Source organism: Canis lupus, chromosome 7 (genome assembly GCF_003254725.2).
Source record: "Canis lupus dingo isolate Sandy chromosome 7, ASM325472v2, whole genome shotgun sequence".
NCBI classification, from domain to species: domain Eukaryota; kingdom Metazoa; phylum Chordata; class Mammalia; order Carnivora; family Canidae; genus Canis; species Canis lupus.
Window position 1 is genome coordinate 74,998,932 of NC_064249.1, and position 24,592 is coordinate 75,023,523.

A 24,592-nucleotide genomic window follows, 5' to 3' on the forward strand; every position below is an offset into this window, starting at 1 on the left:
CAAAAAATTAAAAATAGAACTATCATATCTAAGAATTCCATTTTTTAAAAAAGATTTATTTATTCATAGAGACACAGAGAGAGAGAGAGAGAGAGAGGCAGAGACACAGGCAGAGGGAGAAGCGGGCTCCATGCAGGAAGCCCGACGCGGGACTCGATCCCGGGTCTCCAGGATCACGCCCTGGGCTGCAGGCGGTGCTAAACCACTGCGCCACCGGGGCTGCCCTAAGAATTCCATTTTTGAGTATCTGTGCAAAGAAAACTAAATAGTTGGAAAGACATATGCACCCCCGTGTTTATTGCAGCGTTGTTTACAATAGCCAATATATGGAAACAGCCTGTTTGTTCATTGATTGATGAATGGATAAAGAAATTATGGTATGTATTGTAGAGAAGGAAAAATTCCTCCTTTATACTTTAAAGTTTTAGAGCTGGACTAAAAATTAAATTTACATGAGACAGATTAACAGGAGAAAAAACCCAAATCTTTATTATGTGCTCATGGGGGCCCCATAATGAAATGAGACCCAAGAAATGACCAAGGCAGGAAGTTCTTACACTTTTTAGACAAAGAGAGATTTGTGAGGAATTAAGAGGGTGAAGAAAACATGTTTGGCAACTTTAATTAGTAGGAATTCTAAGTGAAATTTGGGCTGAGGTAGTAGATTAGTTTCTGTAGCTTTGTAATTTTTGAGGTCCCTATCTCTGGTGATAAGGATGCCTTTTTACTTCTTAGTACAGGCAGGGTGCCTTTAAATGGGAGATCCAGTTCCTGCTTTCAAGAGGACAAAAGAGTACATAAGTGTCCTTGCACTGGCTGCTTCCCAAGTAGCTACAATTCAAAATAATTGATATGTCATTGTGGTAGATTTTGGGTGGCTTTACCCTGCCCCTACAACACACACATATTGGAATATCATTCAGCAATAAAAATGAATGAAATCTTGCCTTTTGCGAAAACATGGATGCCCCATGAGGGCAGTTGTGCTAAGTGAAATAAGCCAGACAAAGAGACAACTACTGTATGATCTCCCTTAAATTTGAGATCTAAGAAAAAACAGCAATAACAACCAACCAAAAAAACAAGTTCATAGATACAGAGAGCAGATTAGTGGTTGCTAGAGGTGGGGGGTAAATGGTGAAGAGGGTCAAAGAGTAAAAAAACAGTGGGAAAAAGTCATAAAGATGTAATATACACATAGTGACAGCATGGCTAATGCTGTATTGCAAATTTGAAAATTGCTAAGAGCAAAACTTAGAAGTTCTCATTGGGAGGGAAATAATTTGCAACTGTGTATGGTGACAGATGTTAATTAGACTTCTTGTGACCATTCAACAATATATACAAATACGGAATCATGTTTCACACTTGAAACTAATGTAATGTTACATGTCAATTGTACTTCCATAAAAAAACTTGAGGTGGCAAATTCTATATTAGGTATATTTTAACACAATTTAAATTTTATATATAACTTAAATATAAGATATATAATTATGGATGCATAATTATAATTACTATAATTTAACCACAATTTAAATTATAATTTAAATTTAAATCATGTATAATTTGTATACACCCAGGCATACTTCGTTTTATTGTGCTTTGCTTTATTGTGCTTTACAGATGCTGCTTTTTTCTTTTCTCTTTTTTTTGCAAATTGGATGTAACGGCAACCCTGTGTTGAGCAAGTCTGTCTGCCATTTTTCCAACAGCATTTGCTCACTTTGTTTCTTTGTATCACATTCTGGTAATTCTTAACAATATTTCAAAATTTTTCATTATTATATTTGTCATAGTGATCTGTGATCAAGGATTACAACTCAGAAAAAAATTTTTTAATTAAGGTATGTCCATTTTTTTTAACTTCATAGATTACAGTGTAGTGTAAACATAAGTAGTGTAAACATAACTTCCATGTGTGCTGGAAAACCAGAAAATTCATTTGATTCATTTCATTACAGTTTTCACTTTACTGCAGTAGTCTGGAATCAAACCTGCAATATCTCTGAAATGTGTGTGTGTGTGTGTGTGTGTGTGTACACAACAAAAATAATAGCATCATTTTTCTGCTTTGACAAGACAATAGAAAAATGATAAATACCACAGTAGAAAACTAGCAAAGGATACTAAAAATTCTGGAGAAAAATGGAGTAGTGGCTAAATAAAGTGCAGTGAAAAAGTTTTTGGTAGTGAGAAGTCCAAGAACCTAAAGGATCAGTGTGAGATAGGATATAGACATGAACTTTGAGGAAAACCGTGACAGAAGAGGGATTTGAGGTAGAGATATAGGCTGTGATAAAAGGCAGTATGAGGTAAAGTGACTGGGAGGTTTGTAGGTGCTTGCAGTAAAAAGGGTAGAGGGAAATGTTATTTAATGGTTCCCAAATCATTAAAATTACCTGGGGGACTTTCTTTCAATAAATATTTTACTTTAAAGATTTTCAGAAAAATTTCAAAGATGAAATAGTGTTACTATGTATCTCACACCAATTTTCTGTTATTGTCTTACATTATCATAGTACAGTTGTCATAATTGATACATTATTATTATTTGAAGTCTATACTTTATTCAGATTTCTATAATTTTTACGTAATGTCATTTTCCTGTTCCAGGAATCCCATGCAGGATGCCATGTTACATTTAGTCATGTCTCCTATGCTCCCCTTGGCTGTAATGATTTCTTAGACTTTCCTTGTTTTTGATGGTCTTGACCATTTTAAGGAGTACCAATCCGGTATTTTTGAAGAGTGCCCCACTCTATGAATTTGTCTTAGTTTTTCTTGTGATTATACTAGTGTGTTTTTAGGGAGGAAGACCACATAGGTAAAGTGCCATTTTCATCACATCTTATCAAGGGTACATACTATCCATGTGACTTGACCACTGTTAATGCTAACTTAGTCACTTTGCTGAGATAATATTTGTCAGGTTTTTCAAGTTACTTTGTTTTCCCTCTTTCTGTGCTGTATTTTTTGGGAGGAAGTTACTCTATGCAACCTACACTTAGAGTGGGGACAGTGCTTCACCTCCTTAAGATCAGAATAACTACATAAATGACCTGAAATTCTTCATGGAAAATTTGTCTGTTCTCTCCCATTTTTTAATTTGTTCAATCATTTATATCCGGGTAGACACAGATATTTATACCTTGGGTTATAATGCAGTACCACTTATTTATCCTGTTGCTGAAAGTGTTCTGACTTCTCCAATTGGGAACTCTTTCGGTTGACACCTGTATCCTTTTGACACCTTCCCATTGTTCAGTTTATATATTTATGTATTTTTTGAGCACTTCCTTACTTTATAGTACAGGAGTTTCCAAATTGACCTTGTATATTTCCTGTCTCAGTCCTAGGATCAGCCATTTTTTTAAGCCCTGGTTGCTTTGGATAAAGGTACTGTAACCATGATCTCGGTATTAGGTGTTCTCCTTGCTATGGTGTGTTTTTGTTCCTGGGCTTGCTAGGTGATGCAGGAAGGAAATCTGTGTATGTAAACTAATTCTGCATATGCACATCTATAAGTATTTTTGTATGAAACTGTGTCTACACTAAGCTAACCATGAGTTCATACTGTCTCAAACAAGAATTCATTACATTTATTTCAGCCTTTTCCTGACTTGCCTTTCTGCAGTCTCCCACTCAAACAGTGAGAACCTTAGCTCCTACCATTCAGTATTCATTTACTCAAGTGTTCATTTCCAGGATACAAGGTTAGTTGACCCTTGAACAACACAGTATATTTTAGGGTACTCTCTCCCTGTCAAAAATCCACATTTAACTTTTAACTCCTCAAAAACTTTACTAATAGGGAGAACCACAAGAGATCACTTTTTACTGTGATGCACAATTTTGTAGAGATGATTGGCGTGACATGACATTTTAAGTGGATACTTGCAACACTGAGCCCACCACAGTAGCAGCAGCAACAGGGTGTGGCAGTGAAATTATTCCAAGTAGTACAAGATGTGTGTGTGACAGTTAATTTTATAGTTATTTAATACTGTATCTTTACATGTGTTTTCATTTCTCTTGACTGCAAATGGTATAGTCTCTGGATATGTACATTTTTATAAATTACATTTTCTTACTACAGATTTCTGTATATTTGATGGTAGTAAATGGTACAGTATACTAGTATCTATGTATTTTATGCACACTTGAGGTACCTAACTTTTTCTTAGTTTTTTCACTATTTCTGGACTATGTAGTTCATATGTGAGTTTTTTCAAATTGTTACAAATCTCTAAAAATGTTTCTAATGTACAATTATTGAAAAATTCCACATATAAAGTGGACCTGTGGAGTTCAAACCCATGTTGTTCAAGGCTCAACTATATAGTAGTTTCAGAATTGACCTATACCACCAGGGACCTTTTTTTATTGAAATAAAATTCTCATATAATTCACCATTTTAACCATTTTAAAGTGTACAATTCAGCACTTTTAGGTATATTCACAGTGTTTTGCAACTATCCCCATTACCTAATTCTAGAACATTTTTAATTACCCAAAAAGAAACCATATACCCATTAAGTAGTCACTCCATTTCCTTCTTCCAGTCCCTGGCAGCCACTAAAGGCAGCTTTTTAAAAAGTGGTATTTATCTCCTTTCCCAGATATTCTGATTCAGTAGTTCTAAAGATAAAGCTAGACATCTGTATCTTTAAAAAAAAAAGAAAAAAAGAAAAAAAAAGCTGCTTTGCTTCTGGTAGTCAGGCAAGTTTGAATTACCGGGTGGCATAAGCCTAAAAGAACAGCATATTTTGAGTAAATTGAAATGTTCTAGAAGCAGTAATGTGAATCAAAGAGGATCTCATCAAAGCTAAAAACAAATGCCAACGCAGTTTGATTGTCTTTAATTTAAAAGTCAGTTTAGGCAGGGTTGAAGTGAGGGAAAGAAACCATTTTATAAAATGTCAGCTTGTTGCATCTGTGTTTAGATTTCAGTTAACTTTTAATCCATGTCGTCTGTGTTCATCCATTACCAAGTTTTGGTTTCAGTACTTTGTTCTGCTTATTTTCTCTTGGGTGTTTTTTTTTTTTCCTCCCCAACTTTCTTTCTTTCTTTTCTTTCTTTTCTTTCTTTCTTTCTCTCCTTATCTTAGTCCACTTAGAGGAAAGCTTCCCTTTCTTCCTGGCACCAATACCTTGGTAAAAATGTACTCTTAAAGGATGAGTACTAATCGTCAAGTAGATAAGAGCTGTAGTAGTAAAGCAAAGCATATCTGATAACTTAATTGGGAAAGATTTGCTCACAGACTTTGAGTTTGATACCTTCTCATTTTGTAGATAGAAGCTAAAGACAAATTCTGGTATTTTGTGATAACCCTATAAGGAATTTTGAAGTCAAACTTGTAGTTGGAAAATAGAATGACTGTACTTAAAATTGGAAGATAGAGTAACTAGAGCTAACAAAAATATAATGTCTAAAGCATTTGTTCTGAGGGTTCAGTGCCTACTGAATACTAAAAAACTATATAGTGATCTCAAAATACAGTTTTCTTTAGTTTCAAGAAACACTTCCATAGATTTTCATTTTTACTTTCTATAATCTTTTTTTTTTTTTCTATAATCTTTATGTCCATACCATGGACCATAACTTCACAAATTCTATTACCTACTTCTGTTCTCCAAAGTTCTCTTCTAGCCATACTACCAACTGTTTTTCTCTCCTATCTTGCAAATAGTCTACTAGTCTTTTCTTTCTTGGATCCTTTCCATTAATCCTCACTCATTTTGTCATGTTGAGTAGCATTTCCCTACTCCCAAGACTGCTCCCAAAACTTATATATTATTTACTTCTTGGTTAGTTTTTCAAAGCATTTTCCCAACAAAGTTTGGCTTCTTCCTATGGGAGATTTTGTACTCTCTGTTAGGAAGATAAAGTTTTCTCCAAATTGTTAGCCTTAGGATGAAGAGTAAGTCATAAACAAAAAAGAGCAACATTAATTTTCCCTGAAGAATCAGTTTTGTTGTTATACTAAGAAGTCTGTCAAGTGAGACTTGACATCATTGCAGTTATGTCAGCCTTCAAGGATGCTTATCTAGATCATTCTTTTTGAGTTAGTTGTGTTGTTTGAATCTGCTGTTCTTGTTATTACACCTTAGCGTTAGGTTAGTGACATTGGTGCTGGTTAAGTTAGTTTTACTTGTTTGGTTAAACTTTACATTGTGTAGTGATATGCATTTTTATCAATAGTTTTTGGCAAATTTCCAGTAACTGGACTGTTTAGAAATGCACGTATTGTGTCCCAAAAATGAGTCAGTAAGACCCTTTTTGCTAAAGCAAATGCATATGTAATCTAAGGAGGTTGGTTATAGAATGATATTTTTTCTACAGGAAAGAAGGATTGGGTAAGGTAGATGGATGATGGGGTCTTTTGTCCCACCTTACTTTAAGTCAAGAGATTTTTTTTTTTTTTTTTTTAAGATTTATTCATGAGAGACACACAGAGAGAGAGAGAGAGAGAGACCGGCAGAGAGAGAAGCAGGCTCTATGCTGGGAGCCTGATGTGAGACTGGATCCCGAGACTCCAGGACCACGCCCTGGGCCAAAGGCAGGCCCTAAACCCCTGAGCCATCCAGGGATCCCCAAGTCAAGAGATTTAAAATACAAAAGTTTTCTCCCAGTTAGGTGATTCTCCCCCTGCCCTGCCTCCCACTCCCCACATCATAAGCAGTTTCTAGAGATCCCAATGAAGGGGGCTTTGAAAAATCAGTTTGGAAAATACGGTTTAAAGTTTTATTTAAATGTAAAGAATTGTGTAAAACTTGTCATTTTCTAATTCTCTAAAGGGAAAAAAATATAACCTGTAGTTTGCAAGCTTCTGTTAAGACTGTTTTAAACTTAAAAATCTACAGAGGGCAATAATTGAGTAAGCAACAAATTTTCTATCTAAAGTGGAGGGAAAAATAAACTTCTAGAGAAGCCAGTGTTAAAGTTGATAATTAGGAGGCCGTAACAAAAAACTAATAGTTGCTGTGTATACTTCCCAGAAAAATGGAAACAGATCAATCTAAGAGAAGAAAGCTGTGGAGCATTTATGACATAAGTAACAGTCAATAGAACAAAATAAGTATGATACCAGTGTTTGCTCTTTAGGATCAATCTTGTAAGTTAAAGTACTCTCACAAAGAATCATCCTGAGAAGAAAGGAAATGACAGTCAAAAAAATTAAATGAGACTGCATCAGGCTACCTAATGTATTTTTTATTTTATTTTTTTATTAAGATTTTATTTATTTATTCATGAGAGACAGAGAGAGAGAGAGAGAAGCAGAGACACAGGCAGAGGGAGAAGCAGGCTCCATGCAGGGAGCCTGACATGGAACTCAATCCCCGGTCTCCAGGATCACGCCCTGGGCTGAAGGCGGCACTAAACTGCTGAACCACCCCGGCTGCCCGTGTAGTTATTTTTTAAATTAAGGTGATATCCCACACACCCACATGCATGCAGGTTGTGTGTATATATATATACACACACACACACACACACACTTATATGGTAGAAATATCCCATCTTAAATTAATGAAATAAATTCTTTCTAATGAGATCTCTTATAATATCATTAAAAATACTCACTAATTTTCAAATTTTCCTAATGATAAGAACCACTGGGATACTTATTAAAAGTACAAATTCTTGGTTCCATTTCAAACCTGCTATATCTGTATTTTAACAAGCACTCCAGGAAATTTTATTAAGTAGGACACATTAAACTAAAAACCTTTTGCACAGCAAAGAAAACAGTGGAAAGGTAGCCTTTGTAATGAGTTAAAATATTGGCAAACCATATATCTGGTAAGGGATTAATGTCCAAAATATATAAGGAACTCATACAACTCAGTAGCAGACAAACTCCATTTAAAAATGGGCAAAGGACCTGAACATTTTTCCAAAGTACACACATGGACAAGTAGAAGAAAAGGTGCTCAATATCACTAGGGAAATGCAAATCAAAGCCATGATGAGATCTCACCTAAGACCTGTTAGAATGGCTGTTACCAAAAAGACAAGAGATAGCAAGAGTTGGTGACTATATGTAAGAAAAGTCCTTTATACACTGTTGTTGGGAATGTAAATTGTGTAGCCACTCTGGAAAAGAGCATGAAGTGTCCTCAAAAAATTAAAAATATAACTGCTGTCTGATCCAGCAATTCCACTTTAGGGTATGTACCTAGAGGAAATGGAATCAATGTCTCAAAGTGATATCTCTACTCATATGGGTGTTGTAGCAATAGTCACAATAGCCAAATAGAGAATCAGCCTTTTTTTTTTTTTTTAAAGATTTAATTTATTCATGAGAGAGAGAGAGAGAGAGACAGACAGACAGACAGGCGGAGACACAGGCAGAGGGAGAAACAGGCTCCATGCAGGGAGCCTGACGTGGGACTCGATCCCGGGACTCCATCCTGGGACTCCATGCCGGGATTCCAGGATCATGCCCTGGGCCTAAGGCAGGCGCTAAACCGCTGAGCCACCTGGGCTGCCCGAGAATCAGCCTTAATGTCTGTTGATGGATGGGTGAATGGATAAAGAGAATATGGTCTTCTTATTTACAATGGAATATTTTTCAGCCATTGGAAAATAAAGGAAATCCTGCCATTTGTGCCAACATGGATGAACTTGAAGGACGTTACACTAAGTGAGATAAGCCAGAGACAGAAAGATAAATACTGTATGATCTCACTTATATGTGGAATTTAAAAATGAACTCACAGAAGCAAAGAGTAGAATGATGGTTGCTGGGGATTGGTGGAAATGAGATGTATAGCATGGTGACTGTAGTTAATAATAATGTATTTTATACTTAAAAGTTTCCAAGAGTATAGATCTTAAGCACTCTTACTGCACACACACAGATAAAATGTTAATTGTATGACAGGATGGATGTTTTAATTAGCTTGATTGTGGTAATCATTTCACAGTGTATACATGTATCAGATTACCACGTTGTACACCTTAGATACATACAGTTTTTGTCTGTCAGTTTTACCTCACTAGAGCCCAGGGTGGGGGGGAGGGGGATGATGAAGTGTGATGAGAGTGCACATTCTTGATCTTTGGAGACAAAGCATTCAAGTTCTGTTACTAGGAGTTGTCATTAATGAGTTACTAATTTTTATCAAATGCTTTTTCTGTGTCTGTTGAGACTATCATTTGTTTTTTGCTTTTAGTTGGTTAATACAATGAATTGCATAGATTGAGTTTCACACATTAAACTGATGAGTTAGGGGATCCCTGGGTGGCTCAGTGGGTGGCCTGCCTTTGGCCCAGGGCGCCATCCTGGAGCCCCGGGATCAAGTCCCACCTAGGGCTCCCGGCATGGAGCCTGCCTCTCCCTCTGCCTGTGTTTCTGCCTCTCTCTCTCTATGTCTATCATAAATAAATAAAATTTTTTTAAAAATAAATAAATAAAATAAAAATAAACTGACGAGTTACTGGGAGTACCCCAAATCCCACTTTTCATAATGGATTGTCCTTTTTATATGTAGTTGAATTTAATTTCCTAATATTTTATTGAAGATTTTCTTGTATATGATCATGAGCTATTATATTGATCTATAGTTTTTTGTTTTTAAGTGGGCTCCATCCATGCCCCATGTGGAGCTTAACACAGGGCTTTAATTCACAACCCTGAGATCAAGAGTCAGGCACTTAACTGAGCCAGCCCAGGCACCCCAATTATTTTAAATTTATTAATGTTTGTTTTTGACCCATCATGTGGCCTATCTTGGTGAATATTCTTTGTGCCCTTGGAAAGAATGAATATTTTCCTATTGGGCAGATTTTTATACAAATGTCATTTAGATCCAGTTGAATTGATGGCATTTTTTAGTTCTTTTATATCCTTGGTGATCTTTTGTCTTACTGAGAATAGTTGAAGCTTTCAACTATAATTATGAGTTTGTCTATTTCGCCTGTCAATTTTTTCAGGTTTTGCTTCCTGTATTTTGAAGCTCTGTTGCTAGTTGCATACACATTTAGTGAACTGATCTTTTTGTCAAGGTGTAATATGTAAAGTTCCTCTTTGCTCTGAGATCAGTTTTGTCTGATAATGTAGTGACTCTAGCTTTCCTTTGATTAGTGCTTGCATGGCATATCTTTTTTCCATTATTTTACTTTTAACCTACCTATATCGTTACGAAGTAAATTTCTTGTTAATAGCTTATTGTATGGTTGTTTTCCCCTTTCCTTCTGATAGCCACCTTTTAGTTTTCTTTTCACTTTTCTATTTAATTCCAGTATAATTAACATATAGTGTTATAGTAGTTTCAGGTGTGCAATCTGACATTTTAATTAGTGTGTTTAGTCCATTTGTACTTCATATCATTATTGGTATGTTTGGATGTTTTCATTTACCTAACATGATTTTGATTATCCTGTGCAAACTATAGTTTGCATATTGGTTGCTCTAGCTTTTACACTATATAGCATGGGCTTAGAACCTAACTATATATTAAATGCTTAATATTTATTGATGTCATATTTTTAGAATCTAATTTTCATTTTTACTCTGAAATTTTCTAAATTAAGTAATTGAAAGATACTATAAGCTGCTTCCTAACACAGTCCATTAATAGAATACTATTGCTGTATATAATTTGCTTTAAAAATATTTGTGATACTTCTACATTCACCAATAACTTTCTTTGCTTGATTTATAAAGGTATAGTGCTTTATCTTTACAGTCTCACCTAGACTAATGCCTGTTGATAATATGCAGATCCATTTTGCTTTTGAGTCAGAATTTTTCTGTTTATATATGACTCATAACTATAACTCTGTAAGCTTTACACAAGGCTAGTTTGAGGGCAGTGCTATGTTTAAATGATTCTATTTATATAGGAATAGTTGGAACAGTTAAATGATCCCAAGATAAACTCTGCCTCATGTGTATAATATCAAAAAGTTTCTTTATTCACGTTTATTTCCTCCTCTATAAATGAAAGATTTGAACTATTTGAACTCTGGCAGTTATTTCTGTTGGAATGTATTCTAATTTGGCTGTGTTCAGATTAATTGAATCTAGTTTTAATAATTTACAAGTTAACTCAGTTCATTTAAGGGATTTTGGGGTTTGTTTCATCTATTGAAATCAGACATTTTAATAAGTACCAATAGAACAATTTGAAGAACACAGAAGATTTTACTAATCTTCTAGGTATGTGGGTTTTAATAATTCACATAGATGCTAGAATGTAGCTTACTTTTAGTTAGACCCATAATATTCATCCATAGGAAATTTATTGCATGAAATAATTAGAAATTAAGCTTGTCAGTCGTTTTGTTGTCCACGTCTTGCTCCTGTTGGCCAGCAACCTCAGTCTAGCCCAGTGCTATACAATAGAGCTCTCTGTGATAATAGAAGTATATATCTGTATTATACAATAGTTACTTAATTTTAGTTAATTTAACTTTTAACAGCCACATGTAGCTAGTGGGTCATCAGACGGCAACATTGGTCTAGTCGCATGGCTTCCCTTTTTATATGTAAAACTACCTTCTGGGAATTTTTTTTGGATTTCAAGTGTAAGCTTGTATGTAAGCATACGCTTCTAAGAAGTTTCTTGACCTATTGCAGAGCAGGAGACAGAAGGCTGAAGAAATTAGAAAGAAAATGATACATGACATAATAATTACAGGATGATAAACTTTAAGCAAATGAGTAGGTTGATAAAGTGACTAACTGCCTGGGAATGTCTGAGAGTTGAGTGAAGGAAAATAAACACTCCAGGATTTTTAAGTAGGAACGGTTTCATAAATTTAAGTTAATTTAAAATGGAATTAGATATTGTAAAATTGCAATCAAACCTATCATATTCTTGGCTGGGTTTTCAGAAGTAAATTCCAGACCAGTGCAGAACTACCAGAGAATCTAGTAGGACCTTCTACCTCTAGAAGACAGGCTAAAATGACACTTTGCTACTGCTTTCACTTACACTGCTTGTGGTTCCCTGGAAAACTAGATACTAGATACTAGTCTAGAGAAGGTGGGAAGAAATATAAAAGTAGTTCTTTCTTCTTTTCAATGACAAACTGAGTGGACTGTAACAAGAGAATTTTAATCAGAAGCTCAAATTCTTAAACGAAAACTTACTTTAGGCTAGGACTTACAGAGACCTAGAGAATAACAAATTATATTAACTGTGGTGTATACATTTAAGTAAGTTTCATTGCATATGTATACAAATAACCCTTATATATCCATTCTTTACAGATCCAGGATGAGAAGACTGATAAAAGAAGAAGCTAGCTGAACAGCTATAAGATGCCCAAATCTGGGTTCACAAAACCAGTTCAGAGTGAAAATTCTGACAGTGACAGCAATATGGTAGAAAAACCATATGGAAGAAAGGTATATAATTATACTAAAAATGTGTTAAGTCTTGGAATTGGGAAAAATTTCCCATTTAGTATTTTTAATAATTACCCATAAAATAAAAAGCAGTTGGATGCTAGATAAACCCAAACCATTGACCTAAATCCTTTAGAATTAAACTGGATTCTTAGGAATAAGATTGTTTTTCAGTCCTTAGATAACACAGTTACTAATATGGCATATTTATTTAAGAAATAATTGAGAGGGGGTGAAAAAAAAATCCAAGACCTCACAATTATTTGGCGTTTCTTTCTCCACCTTTTCACCCTACTTCCAGTAGCAAAACATACACAGTAGCAGTTGCATTGTCCATGTCTTTAATCTTGGATAAATTTACATAACTTTTCCAAACTCCGTGTCTCTAATGGAGGACAAGAGTACTTTATAGAATTGTTTAATAGTGAAATGGCATAAGTATTGTGCCTAATACAATGATTGTTAAATATTTTGTGCTCAATAAATGTTAACGGTTCTTGTTAATTATTAGTCATTGCCGATGACTTACGATTTTGTCTTTTTACATCTGTCCTCCTTCATTCCTATTTAATTTAGGTCCTCAAAACCTTCCTTTAGATTTCTGTGGTTGTCTTCCAACTGTTCTCTCCTTTATCTAGTTAATTTTACACATTATCTTTTGAGTTTTTCTTTTTGCTTTTTTGGTTTTCCTCTTTTCTTCCCCCTAAATCATTTTCCTATTGAAGGACATCTGAAATGTTTCCGGTTTTTGGCAAATATGAATAGAGCTGTGATGAGCATTCGTGTACAAATCTTTTTTTTAAATAGCTTTATTGAAGTATAATTTATATACCCTTAAAATATACTCATTTAGTGTATAATCCAATGATTTTTAGTAAACTCACAAAGTTGTGCAGCCATCCTCACAATCCAGTTTACCACATTTCCATCATTGCTAAATGATCCTCGTGCCCATTTGCATTCAGTCCCTATTCCCACCTCAACCCCAGGCAACCCCAGTCTTCTTTCAAAATTAGGAATTTTAAGTTTTCAGACTTTGTTGTTTTCAAAAACTGTTTTGGCTATTCAGGGTCCTTTACATTTCCGTATAAATTTTAGGATTAGCTTGACAGTTTGTACAAAAACGCCTCCTGGGATTTTTCTAGGGATTTTATTGAATAGATCAGTTTGGATAGTATTGACCTCTTAACAGTATGTCTTCAGTCCATCGCCACAGAATCTGTTTGTTTAGATCTTTAGTTTCCCTGAACAATACTTTGTAGGTTTTAGTGTACAAATCTTGCACCTCCTTTGCTAAATTATTAGTATTTTATTCTTTTGGATGCTATTGTAGTTCATTTCATTTTGGATTTTTCATTGCTAGTGTATAGAATTACAGTTGATTTTTATTTAGTGATTTTGTATGCTATGACTTTACTGAGCCTATATATTGGTTCTAAAATTTTATGGATTTCTTAGGATTTTCTACAAACAAGATCACGTCCTCTCCATATAAAGATAATTTTACTTCTTTTCCAACATAGATACTTTGATTTTTTTCTTGCCTGATTACACTGGCAATCTCTACCTTTTGATTAAAGTGATTAATCCATTTACATTTAGTATAATTATTTATTGATAGGGGTTGGATTTATATCTGCCATTTTACTCTGTGTTCTTATATGTTTGATATGTTTTTTTGTTTTTCTCCCATATGTTTTTTATTTTAAATATTTTTCAGTATAATATTTAAATTTCTGATTTCTTAAATTTCTGATATTTTAAACTTATTAAATTTCTGAATTCTTTAATTGTAATCTTAGAGGTTGATCTATGGATTTTAATATGCATCTAATTATTATAAGTCAATATTAACTTAATTCTAGTATTATATAGCAGCTTTGTTCCTGTATAGCTCCATTTCCTCCCTTTTATTTGTGTATCTGTAGATTCATCAACATTTTTTATTAACCCCAAAATAGACTGTCAAAATAGGAGATGAAATAGGAGATGAAAGAAATACATATTCATGCAATTCTATCTACAGATTCACCAGTTTCATCACTCTTAATTTCTTTTTCTTATAGACTCAAGTTACTCTCAGATTGTCATATCCTTATGGTCTCTAAGAATTTTAGTACAACAGATCTTCAGCTGTGATTAGATTTCTCAGTCTTCATTGATCTTAGGAATATTTTAATTTTGCTGTAATTTAAAAACAGCTTTATTGAGATAGAATTCACATACCATATGATTCATTTATTTAAAGTGTACACTTCAGTAGTTTTAGGGTATTTACAGAGTAGTGCAGTTATCTCCACTATTGGGTTTTAGAGCATTTTCACATGAAAAAGAAACTCCTGTGTATCTTTCTTGCTTTTAACTGTTTCTGATAAGTCAGCTGTTGTTATGTACCCTTGTCATGACGAATTTTTCTTTATCATTGCCACTTTCTCTTACTGTCATGTGCTTAGGATATCCTTGTGTTTATTCTATTTAAGGTTTGTTGAGCTTCTTCAATCTATAGAGTAAAAGTTTTCATGAAATTTGGAATATTTAATTTACTGATTTTTTTCCACCTTGCATCTGCTCTTGAATGTTTTTATTTTTTTTTAAGATTTTATTTATTTAGTCATGAGAGAGCACAGATAGAGAGGCAGAGGGAGAAGCAGGCTCCATGCAGGGAGCCCTATGTGGGACTCAATGTGGGACTCAATGTGGGACTTGATCCTGGGTCTCCAGGATCAGGCTCTGGGCTGAAGGCAGTGGTAAACTGCCAAGCCACCTGGACTGCCCCTTGAATGTTTTTAATATATTTTCAGTTACTCTACTTTTCAAATCCAGTAGTTCCATTTGGCTCTTTTTGTAATTTTTCTTTATTAGTATTCTCTATTCAATAAGTCATTATCGTCATACTTTAATTTTTTTAAACATTGTTTAATTTTTTTTTTTATAATAACTGTCTAGTCTGATATGTGGGCTTACTCAGAAACTTCTATTGAATACTTATTTCTATTTGTCACTATCACTGGTATCCATGTTTTTTCTTTTTCATTTTTGGTCTTGCTTCCACAGGGTTACCCCGGTTGTGTCTGTGTAGATTAATCAGCAGCCATTGATTGTTCAGAGGTTGTACTCAAACACCAAGAGCCAGTAAGACTTCTCCCTTCTACTGACAGACTTGCCTGTGTGTTGGGGAGTGCATTCAATGTTCGGGCATTTTTGAAATCTGCCCTGGCATTTACTTTCTGTTGGGCTAACCCAGATCTTCCTTTTACCTGTGTGCAGTCAACTAAGGATATATAGAAAGCGTGGACTCTCTCAGATTTCCTCTGCATATACACACAATCTCCCATTCAGTGAGCGATATATGGAGAGCTTAACCCTTCTCAGATCTTCCTCATACATTGACATAGCTTCCCCTCTCAGCCAGGGATATGTACAAGTCTTATCTGGTACCGCCTATGGCTCTCTCATTTCTGCAGTCGCCTTGTTAAATTTGTGGCCTATTCACCAGCTGCTGCTTTTTCACAGCAAGGTCACAACCTTAGGCTAACAGGACTCTGTGTTTTGTGCCCTCCAATTGTTTCCTACCCTGCTTGCTATTTTTATGAACAATGCAGCTGGGTGTGGGCTTTTGGCCTATACCAATTCAAATTGACACTCTCTGGCAGTAAAGATGCTGGTTTTCATTGCCAACCCCACCCTAGTAGGACTTCATGCAAACTAAGCATCAGCCTGGGAATGAAAGCATTCCCTAGGCAAGAATACCAAAGACACACACTGTTCTTATACATAGTTAAGCTGTTTTTCTTAGGGGGGTAGACAGGAACTTCTCAATTTGTTGTTTGCTTTTTTCAATTTCTAGAGCTTTAAAGTGGTTGTTTTTGACAATTTTGTCTAGATTTATAGTTGTTTCTTGTGGAGGTAAGTTGCTAGTATCTTCACACCACCATAGACAAGTTTCCCCAAATGTATTTTAATGCACCAAATATGAAAAATCTTAATCAGAATGAATTCATTAATCATTTTATCTAGCAAACCTTATATGGGATTCCTATTGTGTTATGTACTCTTTTATGACACTTAGAGTAAAACAACAAGGTATGATGTAAATCTTTATGAAGAGTCTTAACTAATTACTCTTCCCATTTGTCTGAAATGTTTTCCTCTCAGGACTCCTTCAACATAATTGAAGATCCCAGAGAGCTTTCTTATATGTGGTTACATCTGTGGATATTTACAATATCAGAAGTTATAACTTGAGAAAAAAATGTTTACTAACTGGTTTTAAAAAAACAACCTAGTACATGTTTACACACATATTTTTATGGAAAACAACTCTATATTCCAAGACAAAAAATATTAGAAGAGTGTCCTTGGTTTTGCACATATCTTTAATGTCTGATTTAACAGAAGACCACCAAATTCTCATCTGCTTCTGCATGCAATATATTTGGGTATCACTTGTCCTGTAGTCTCTAGAAAAGTCTAGTATGTGTTCCTGAGAGAATGAGAAAGGTACAGTAACACTTGTGAGCATATTTCTTACCTTGCAGATCCTCTGAAACTGTCTCAGGTACCATACTTTGAGAATTGCTCTACCGTTGTAAGTAGCACATGAAATGAAAGTATTGAGTATATAATGATGGGACAAAAAGGAGAGAAGCAAATAATTCTAGAAGATACATGGATGGTTTCACAGTAGAAAAGATACATAGTCTGAATTCTCATGGATGAATAAGTATGTGGCCAGCAGGAAAGTGGGAGCAGAGGACATTCCAAGATATTAAAAAAAAAAAAAAAGACCTGAATCTGTTACAGTAATATATATAAAATGAGGATGGGGAGGGTAGGAGATGAGTATTGGACAGGGGCCAGTTCATCATGGCCTTATGTTTCTTGCTAAGGAACTTGAAATTTATCCTGTGGCCACTGACTCTAAAGAGAAGAGAACAGCTAGAGTATTATTTTTAAGATCCAAGCAAAAGGCAGTGTGGACAGTGGCTATGGGGATGGAAAGAAGCTGGCAGATCTAAAAGATGTTGAATGAATTGAACTTGTGTATGTAGAATAAGTAATCTGGGTCCACCCTGAGGTTGATTTAACCATTATTCCCTGAGAAGGAATCCAAGAAATGGAATGGGTTGTTTTGAAAAGAATGTTTGGTTTGTACTTGTTTACTTGTCCATTGGAACATCCCACTGGAAGTATTAGTAAGCAGTTAGATATAACTGAAATTTTTGGATATAAATCCAAAGCTCAAAACAGCTCATTGGAAATACATATATGAAGATTAATATAAAAATAACCTTATCATTTCTTGCATACAATTTTAGAAATACACAGTTCTGATAAATTGAGATCTTATTTACAGTTTAATATGACATGGACTATTGCTGTTATAAGATCCTAAATTAATAAAATGGAGATGTCACCCAAAGAGAGTAGAGCGAGAATGGAAGACAGTATATCCTGAGGAATTCAAATACTTGGAGAGTCATCAAGAGATGGGAAACAAGGAGAACAGAGAGAACCAGGAGAGGTTAAATGGAAGAGTGGCTAAGAGAGTCTATATGCCAAACGCCACAGGGGTTAATAGGAAGGGTGAGGTGACTGGATTTTGTCAGTTGGGATACCTTAAAATGACTTTGCTTGGTAAAAGTAATTTCAGTATAGTTGTAGGGACAGAATGCAGTGCTAGATTTGAGGTGACAATTAGAACTTTTATTTCTAAATGTTTGAATACAGTAAAGGTTGTATGTGTGAAATTATATCTGGGCTGCTTGATATCATTTGGGGCGTTGAATTTTTATATGGCTGAACTTTTAAAAAGTTTTATTTTTCCTAGGTACTTTGTATGTTTCTTTGGAAGCTGCCACTAAATACACAGTAGTGGCTGAGTACTGCCTTCACAAAAGTATGGAAACAACTAGCATAAAACAAATACTTTTCACTAACTTAATCCTGTTAAAAATAGTGCTTTGTTAAGAATCCTTATTGATTATTAGATTTATACAATAAATGGGAATAATAATACAATTAGATTTTTCATTTTTTAATTTTTGGCTTACCCAAAGTGATACATATATTTAACTCTTTTCAGTCTCCGTTCAATCATTCAATATTTTTTCAAGATCACATGTCTGTCTGTTTGGGTGAGGATCAGAAGCTCTTCTGAGGCAATGTGCAGGGTGCTCATGATTTCTGAGCAACTTGACCTTGAAAGCTGTTGTTAAAAGTGATTTTCTTTGGTTTTAAAAAGATATTTGACTTAGTGAGTGGCCTTAAAGCCAGCCTTAAGCTTCTTCTGAGTTTTTCTTGCATACAATTTTAGAAATAAATATACAGTTCGGATAAATTGAGATCTTATTTTACAGTTTAATATGACATGGACTATTGCTGTTATGAGATCCTAAATTAATAAAATAACCTGAACCAAAACTTAATTTCTTAAATGCATTTAAGTAGAGCATAATTTTAAGTAATAATCACATTCAATAGCAGTATACATTTAATATAAAGTACTTTCATTACCTCATTAAATATCAACAGTAGTCAGGAGTTCATCAAAAATGTTTACTCACAGTTCTTCAAATATTTTATTCTTTAATAATCTGTGGGATTTTTTTCCACATTGATTTTGGTTTAGAAATTTTTTTAACTGTTCTTAGCTGTAAATTAGAATTTATGATTTTATTTTTAAGATTTTATTTATTTATTCATGAGACAGAGAGAGGCACAGACACAGGCAGAGGGAGAAAGAGGTGCCATGCAGGGAGCCTGATGTGGGACTCTGTCCTGGGACTCCAGGATCATACCCTGGGTCGAAGGCAGCACTAAACTGCTGAGCCACCCAGGCTGCCGAGGATTTATTACTCTAAAACAAAATCTTTGATAAAACCTTCTATGAAAGTATAAAATCTAGGTTAAATTCATGAAATTGAAGAGTGGATACTAATCATTTAACCTGCTAAGTAGCTTTCTTTTCCTTTTCATCAGCATAATTCAGATCTTCATTAATTAGTATCCAAATGATAATAGAGAAACTTTTATTTTACTATTCAAGTAATGTATGTTGGTTGTAGAAAAACTAGAAAATACATAGATAGAAGAATAATGAAAATAGAAATTGCCTTGTAAAAATCCAAGAATCTAAGATTGTATTGTATCCTGTCTTACTTGCAAGCCAATCAGATTGATGGATGCTGCTGGCAGATACAAGACTCCTGAGTGAGATATAAAGGAAAGTTTATTTCTTAAAAGAATAACAGTAGCCACCTATTAGCTTTGGTACTTGTAACCTGAGCTCTATTTCTCACAAGGAGACAAAGAGAGCCAAGATGACAACTATGGTTAAAGGGAGTTGCAGTACAGGAGAGTATAATGGTCAATAAGTCTACCTGGTCTTTACCCTAAAAGAAGAAATTATGTATTACAGAACAGTAAACAGATCTACCTTTTGCTCAGAGAAAGAGAACTACCTTCCAAGGCTGTTCTCCATATAGATAGATACTCTTGAAAAGATAGTCTAGAACAAAGGGAGTTATTAGTGCCTCTGCTTGTAAGATGTGCAGCTATGCAAGAGAGCCATCAAGAATTCTCTCCCAACACACTAATAAACACTGTTACCCACAGATAGCTATTAATATTTTGGGTTGTGTCCAAGTTTTCTATTTTCTGTTTTTTTATTTCTCGGCAAATTTTTACTGCCTCTTTTTTCCATCTTACTGAGTTGGTAAAGGATACCAGCACATTGTCTAACAGAAACAGTGATAGAAGGTCATTATTGTCTTGCCATTTATTTTTTTGTCGTCCTTTTATTGTCATATAGTGGACCCCAGATGTTTACATTGACTTCATTACTGTATATGGTGACTATTGTAGGTTATTGAAAGAATAGTACTAACATAAATGAAAAAAACTTAAAATATTTTAAAGTAATCTAAAGTGGTAGACTTTTCTATGTCATGGATATGGAAGAAGGATGTGCCAGTGATTTGCTCCTGGATTGAGAGAGTATTTATACCATTTGGTAAATACAGAAATTTCAGAACCATCGGACATAACTGAAGTGTTCAAGAACCTTACAAAAACCCTTTGTTAAATAATACTTCCAAAGATAGTTTTATTTTACAGAGAATAGAACTGGTTGGTAGCAGTTGCAGAGGAGAATATGATCAGTATGTTCTTGTGAACATTTTCAACTTCGCATGGTATCAAATTGGTTTCTTTTAGGAACGCCTGGGTGGCTAGTGGTTGAGCATCTGCCTTCAGCTCAGGGCATGATCATGGAGTTCCCGGGATTGAGTCCCACATCAGGCTCCCTTCATGGGGCCTGCTTCTCCCTCTGCTTATGTTTCTGCCTCTCTCTGTGTCGCTCATGAATAAATAAATAAAATCTTTAAAAACAAAAACAAAAAAAACATTGGTTTCTTTTAACTTGTTTTATGGCACAGAACAGTGTCTTCACTTATGCAGATTTAAGGGCAAAGGGACATCATGTTTTTCTTAGATTCTTTTATTAATAACAAAGACTCCTATTTCTAAGGCAAATCTCTAGAATTTTGTTAGTTAACCTTTGTATTAATCATGCCTTTTTATTTTTGATGATCTTAACATCTGAGGCCTGCTGACACTGGAGAGACTGCCACTCCCAGGGCTAGTCAGTTCCCAAAGATAGTAAACAACTCACATATGGCCATACATTTCATATGCAAACCAACCAATCTAGAGTCTAAACCCAGCCACCAGCTGTATCCAACTCTCCCACTCTGGGCTACTGTCCCCCTGTCCCAGTAAATCACACTAGAGCCAGGTTCCAGACAATAAGAGAAACAGCACCCAGAGCCCAGAAACTGCTGATGTTACTTAAAATAGCCAATCCTGAACCTGTTTACTTTGCCTTGCCTTTTCTTTCCTGTGGAAACCACAATAAAAGCTCTTGCCCACATTTCCCTTCTCCCCTGCCTCCCAGCCCACCTTGGTGCTGCCCATTGTGGTCCTGGATAGTGGGGCGTGCCCCTTCCTTTTGGGAACTGAGAATAACACTACTTACCTGACAGTGGTCCCCTTATCTGTTCGCTTCACCATATGTGAATAATAATAAACCCTACATTTTAAAACAACCATATAAAGAAAATACATGCCTGTGAAGCTTGATTTCATTGACATAAGTGGAAAAATAGCTCAAGAGGATTTAACTTTGTAACTGCGAAATAAACAGTATGAGGCTGTTGTTCTTCAGTAATCTTTACCAGTTAAGATGCAAGGAAGTCATGTTCTCTTCCTGGTTTGCTAATAATAGATTTATCAAAAATGAATGTAGACTCTGTTGAAATATTACTTTTGTCATCTTTTAAGATCATCATACAATTTTTCTTCAATCTTTTGATTAAGTGAATTGTCTGAAGAGATAATTCTTGTATTCTTTGGATGAACCCTGGTTGATTATGATAGATAATCAGTAACTTAGGTCTTCCTAAATTCTAAGACTCTAGATTTTATTTGACAGTTTAAGATAGTTTTTTTGTGTTTATTTCATAAGTAATTTAGTTTATAATTTCTGTCTTGTATTTTTTTTTTTTTTGGTGTCAGTTTTGTTTTAGACTTGTAAGATAAATTGGTTGCTTCTCATACCTTCGTGCTGTAGTATTGTTTACATGATGTGTGAAATATCTGTTCCTTGAGTTTTTTTAATAGCTTGCAAAATCTGGGCTAGGTAACTTTTTTAAACTTAAATTCTTTAACTATGGATTTATGGCCTTCTGTGATGATTGGTCTATTCAGGTTTCCTGTTTCTTTCATGAGCCAAATTTTAGTAATATTTATTTTCCAAGAAAATAATCTATTTTTCTAGTCCTCTTAAAGTTTTGGTGGTATAAAAATTTTTTTTAGTAATTTTATTAATCCCTCTGGAATTGTATTAAGTCTCAATTCTGATCTTTATTATTTCTCTTTCTCATTTTCATGATTTGACTTACTAAAAGTCTTATTCTATTACTCGTTTAAAATCACCTTTTGATTTTATTGATAAATTCTTTTAAAAAATGCACTATTTAGTTTTTTATGCCGCCTCTTCCCCTTCTTCCTTAATTTTCTTATATCCGTCATTTACCATCATATCACTTTTCTTTTAGGCTTTCCTGCTAAGGTGATGTGGCTTAATTTTTAGTTTCTAGCATGTTTTTCACAACATGTTTTAGTTTCTAGCATGTTTCTCCTTATAGCCTAGTTTATATGTGCAGTACCAGTTCGGATATTTGAATTACAAATGTGAACTTGATAATGGTTGTAGACCATCAAGGTAGGATACTCACCTGAATGAGTGGGCACAGGATATTAACAAAACATAGTAGGTTTAATTATACATAAAATCGCTTTCAGATTTATGTATTTGTTGATGATAACATCTATATTATACTTGGAATATAGTTTTATTATATTCAAGATATTTTGTTTTATTGTTATTTTAAAATTCTGTCATTCCATAAAAGTAGGGAAATACGAGACAAGTTGGAAAAAGTTATAATTGTTGAAACTGGATCTTGAATACATTGAAGACTGTAGTTTATAATACCTACTTTTGTATATATTTGAAAATTTTCTTCATAAGTTTTTTAAAGTACTGTATTGCTTAGCCACTATTGTTACAACTTTATTCATATTTGATTTTTAATAGAGTAAAGACAAGATTGCATCATATAGTAAAACTCCAAAAATTGACCGAAGTGATGTGGGCAAGGAGATGAAAGAGAAATCCTCCATGAAACGTAAACTTCCTTTTACCATTAGCCCATCAAGAAATGAAGAACGAGATTCAGATACAGGTAGAATAATTTGTTGTGCTCTGGTAAAATCGTAATCATTCTTTTACTGTGATTTTCCTCATTCATTCCTCTTGCACCTCATTTTATAGAGAAATATTTATATTTCAGTATTTCAGATTTATCATTTTGGGGCAGAAATTCATACATCTCTCACCCAAATATGATCTCCAATCGGATAACAATTATTTGCTTCTTTCCTTAGTCTTCGTGTTTAATTACAAATCTCTTAGCATTTCAGAACTTAATTTCCTGCAGAGCATTTCAGTGATGAAAATTTACTGTAATAAGGAGCTTAGGATATTTTGGAGTTGAGAAAAAATTGTTGTCTTTTTGTGGACACATGGTTGAACCCACCAGAAAAAACAGCTTAAGCATTTTAGACTCAGAAATGAATCCAAAATATGCTTTCCCTGACTCTGAAAAAAAAGTTATGGAGGTTTACCACCTAAGTCCAATTCATGGTACTTTTTTTCCTCAAAACTCTTATATGTCAGGAATGATTCTTAACGTCAATTCCAGTTGTTCACAATAGATTAGAACCTTATTACCTGAACTAATCTTTTCTTGAAACTGATATAAACTTCATTGTTGGTGTTTATCACAATTGTTTTATCTCTTGCATGAAATATTAATAATGAGCTGTTTTTAAGAATGTTTCAGCTTCACTCACGGAAAGTGTTCCAATCTGAATTTATGTACAGAGATCATATTCTATTTATACCTTCCTAGCCATCTTAATCATCAGTATGGAAATGATCTTGACTCTAGAATCTGAAAATACTCTCAAGATTTTTGAAACACCTTGTGCTAACATAGCTTTAGAAAGTACTTACATTTTATCATACACTTTTGTGTATGTCTCTTTTTGTACATTTTGCTGTCTGTTTTAGCTTGAATTAGAAATTGTTCTTAAACATGACATTTTTAAGCCTTGAAATTAGTCTTTTTTGCAGTGATTAAGATATTTTGTGCTATGTTCATTTCAAGTTACACTGACGTCTTCTAGAGATTCGGTCTGTCTTTCTGAAGAATGACTCCTTATCCTTATGCTGCATTCTCAAACTATTGATCACTTAGCTGAGAAGGTGCTTAATATGGCTTTAGGTAGATAAGATTTAACTTTTCTCATATTTTCTCCCTGGAAGTCCTCTTGTCTGTCATTTTTAAAGTACTTGCATTAAACTGGTTTTGTTTTCCAATGACAGTGATATTTCTACTAGTAATTGAAGGAGAGATTTAGATGAATCCAAAGAACATTAACATATTTTTAGAAATAAATAAGGTTTCAAAATAATAAATTTCCCATGAGAACCTTATTATCAGATCAGCTGAGCAAAACCAAGATTATTTGTCTTTTACTTAGAGTAAAAGGAGAAAATGTTACTTAGAAAGGCACAAAGTTTAAGCACTGAATAAGCA

The 24,592-nt window shown here is 34.3% G+C and overlaps 1 protein-coding gene across 8 annotated transcripts in view; it reads left to right on the top strand.

The window, feature by feature from the left end:
- ANKRD12 (ankyrin repeat domain 12) overlaps positions 1-24,592 on the top strand; it is a 124,515-nt gene that overhangs the window by 20,274 nt on the left and 79,649 nt on the right. For all 8 annotated transcript variants that reach the window (XM_025429506.3, XM_025429508.3, XM_035718739.2 and 5 more), the window contains exons 2-3: positions 12,228-12,365; positions 23,026-23,173. In XM_025429506.3, coding sequence (XP_025285291.1) covers positions 12,279-12,365; positions 23,026-23,173 — 235 coding nt within the window. In that variant the 5' untranslated portion in view covers positions 12,228-12,278. The remainder of the gene's footprint in view (positions 1-12,227; positions 12,366-23,025; positions 23,174-24,592) is intronic.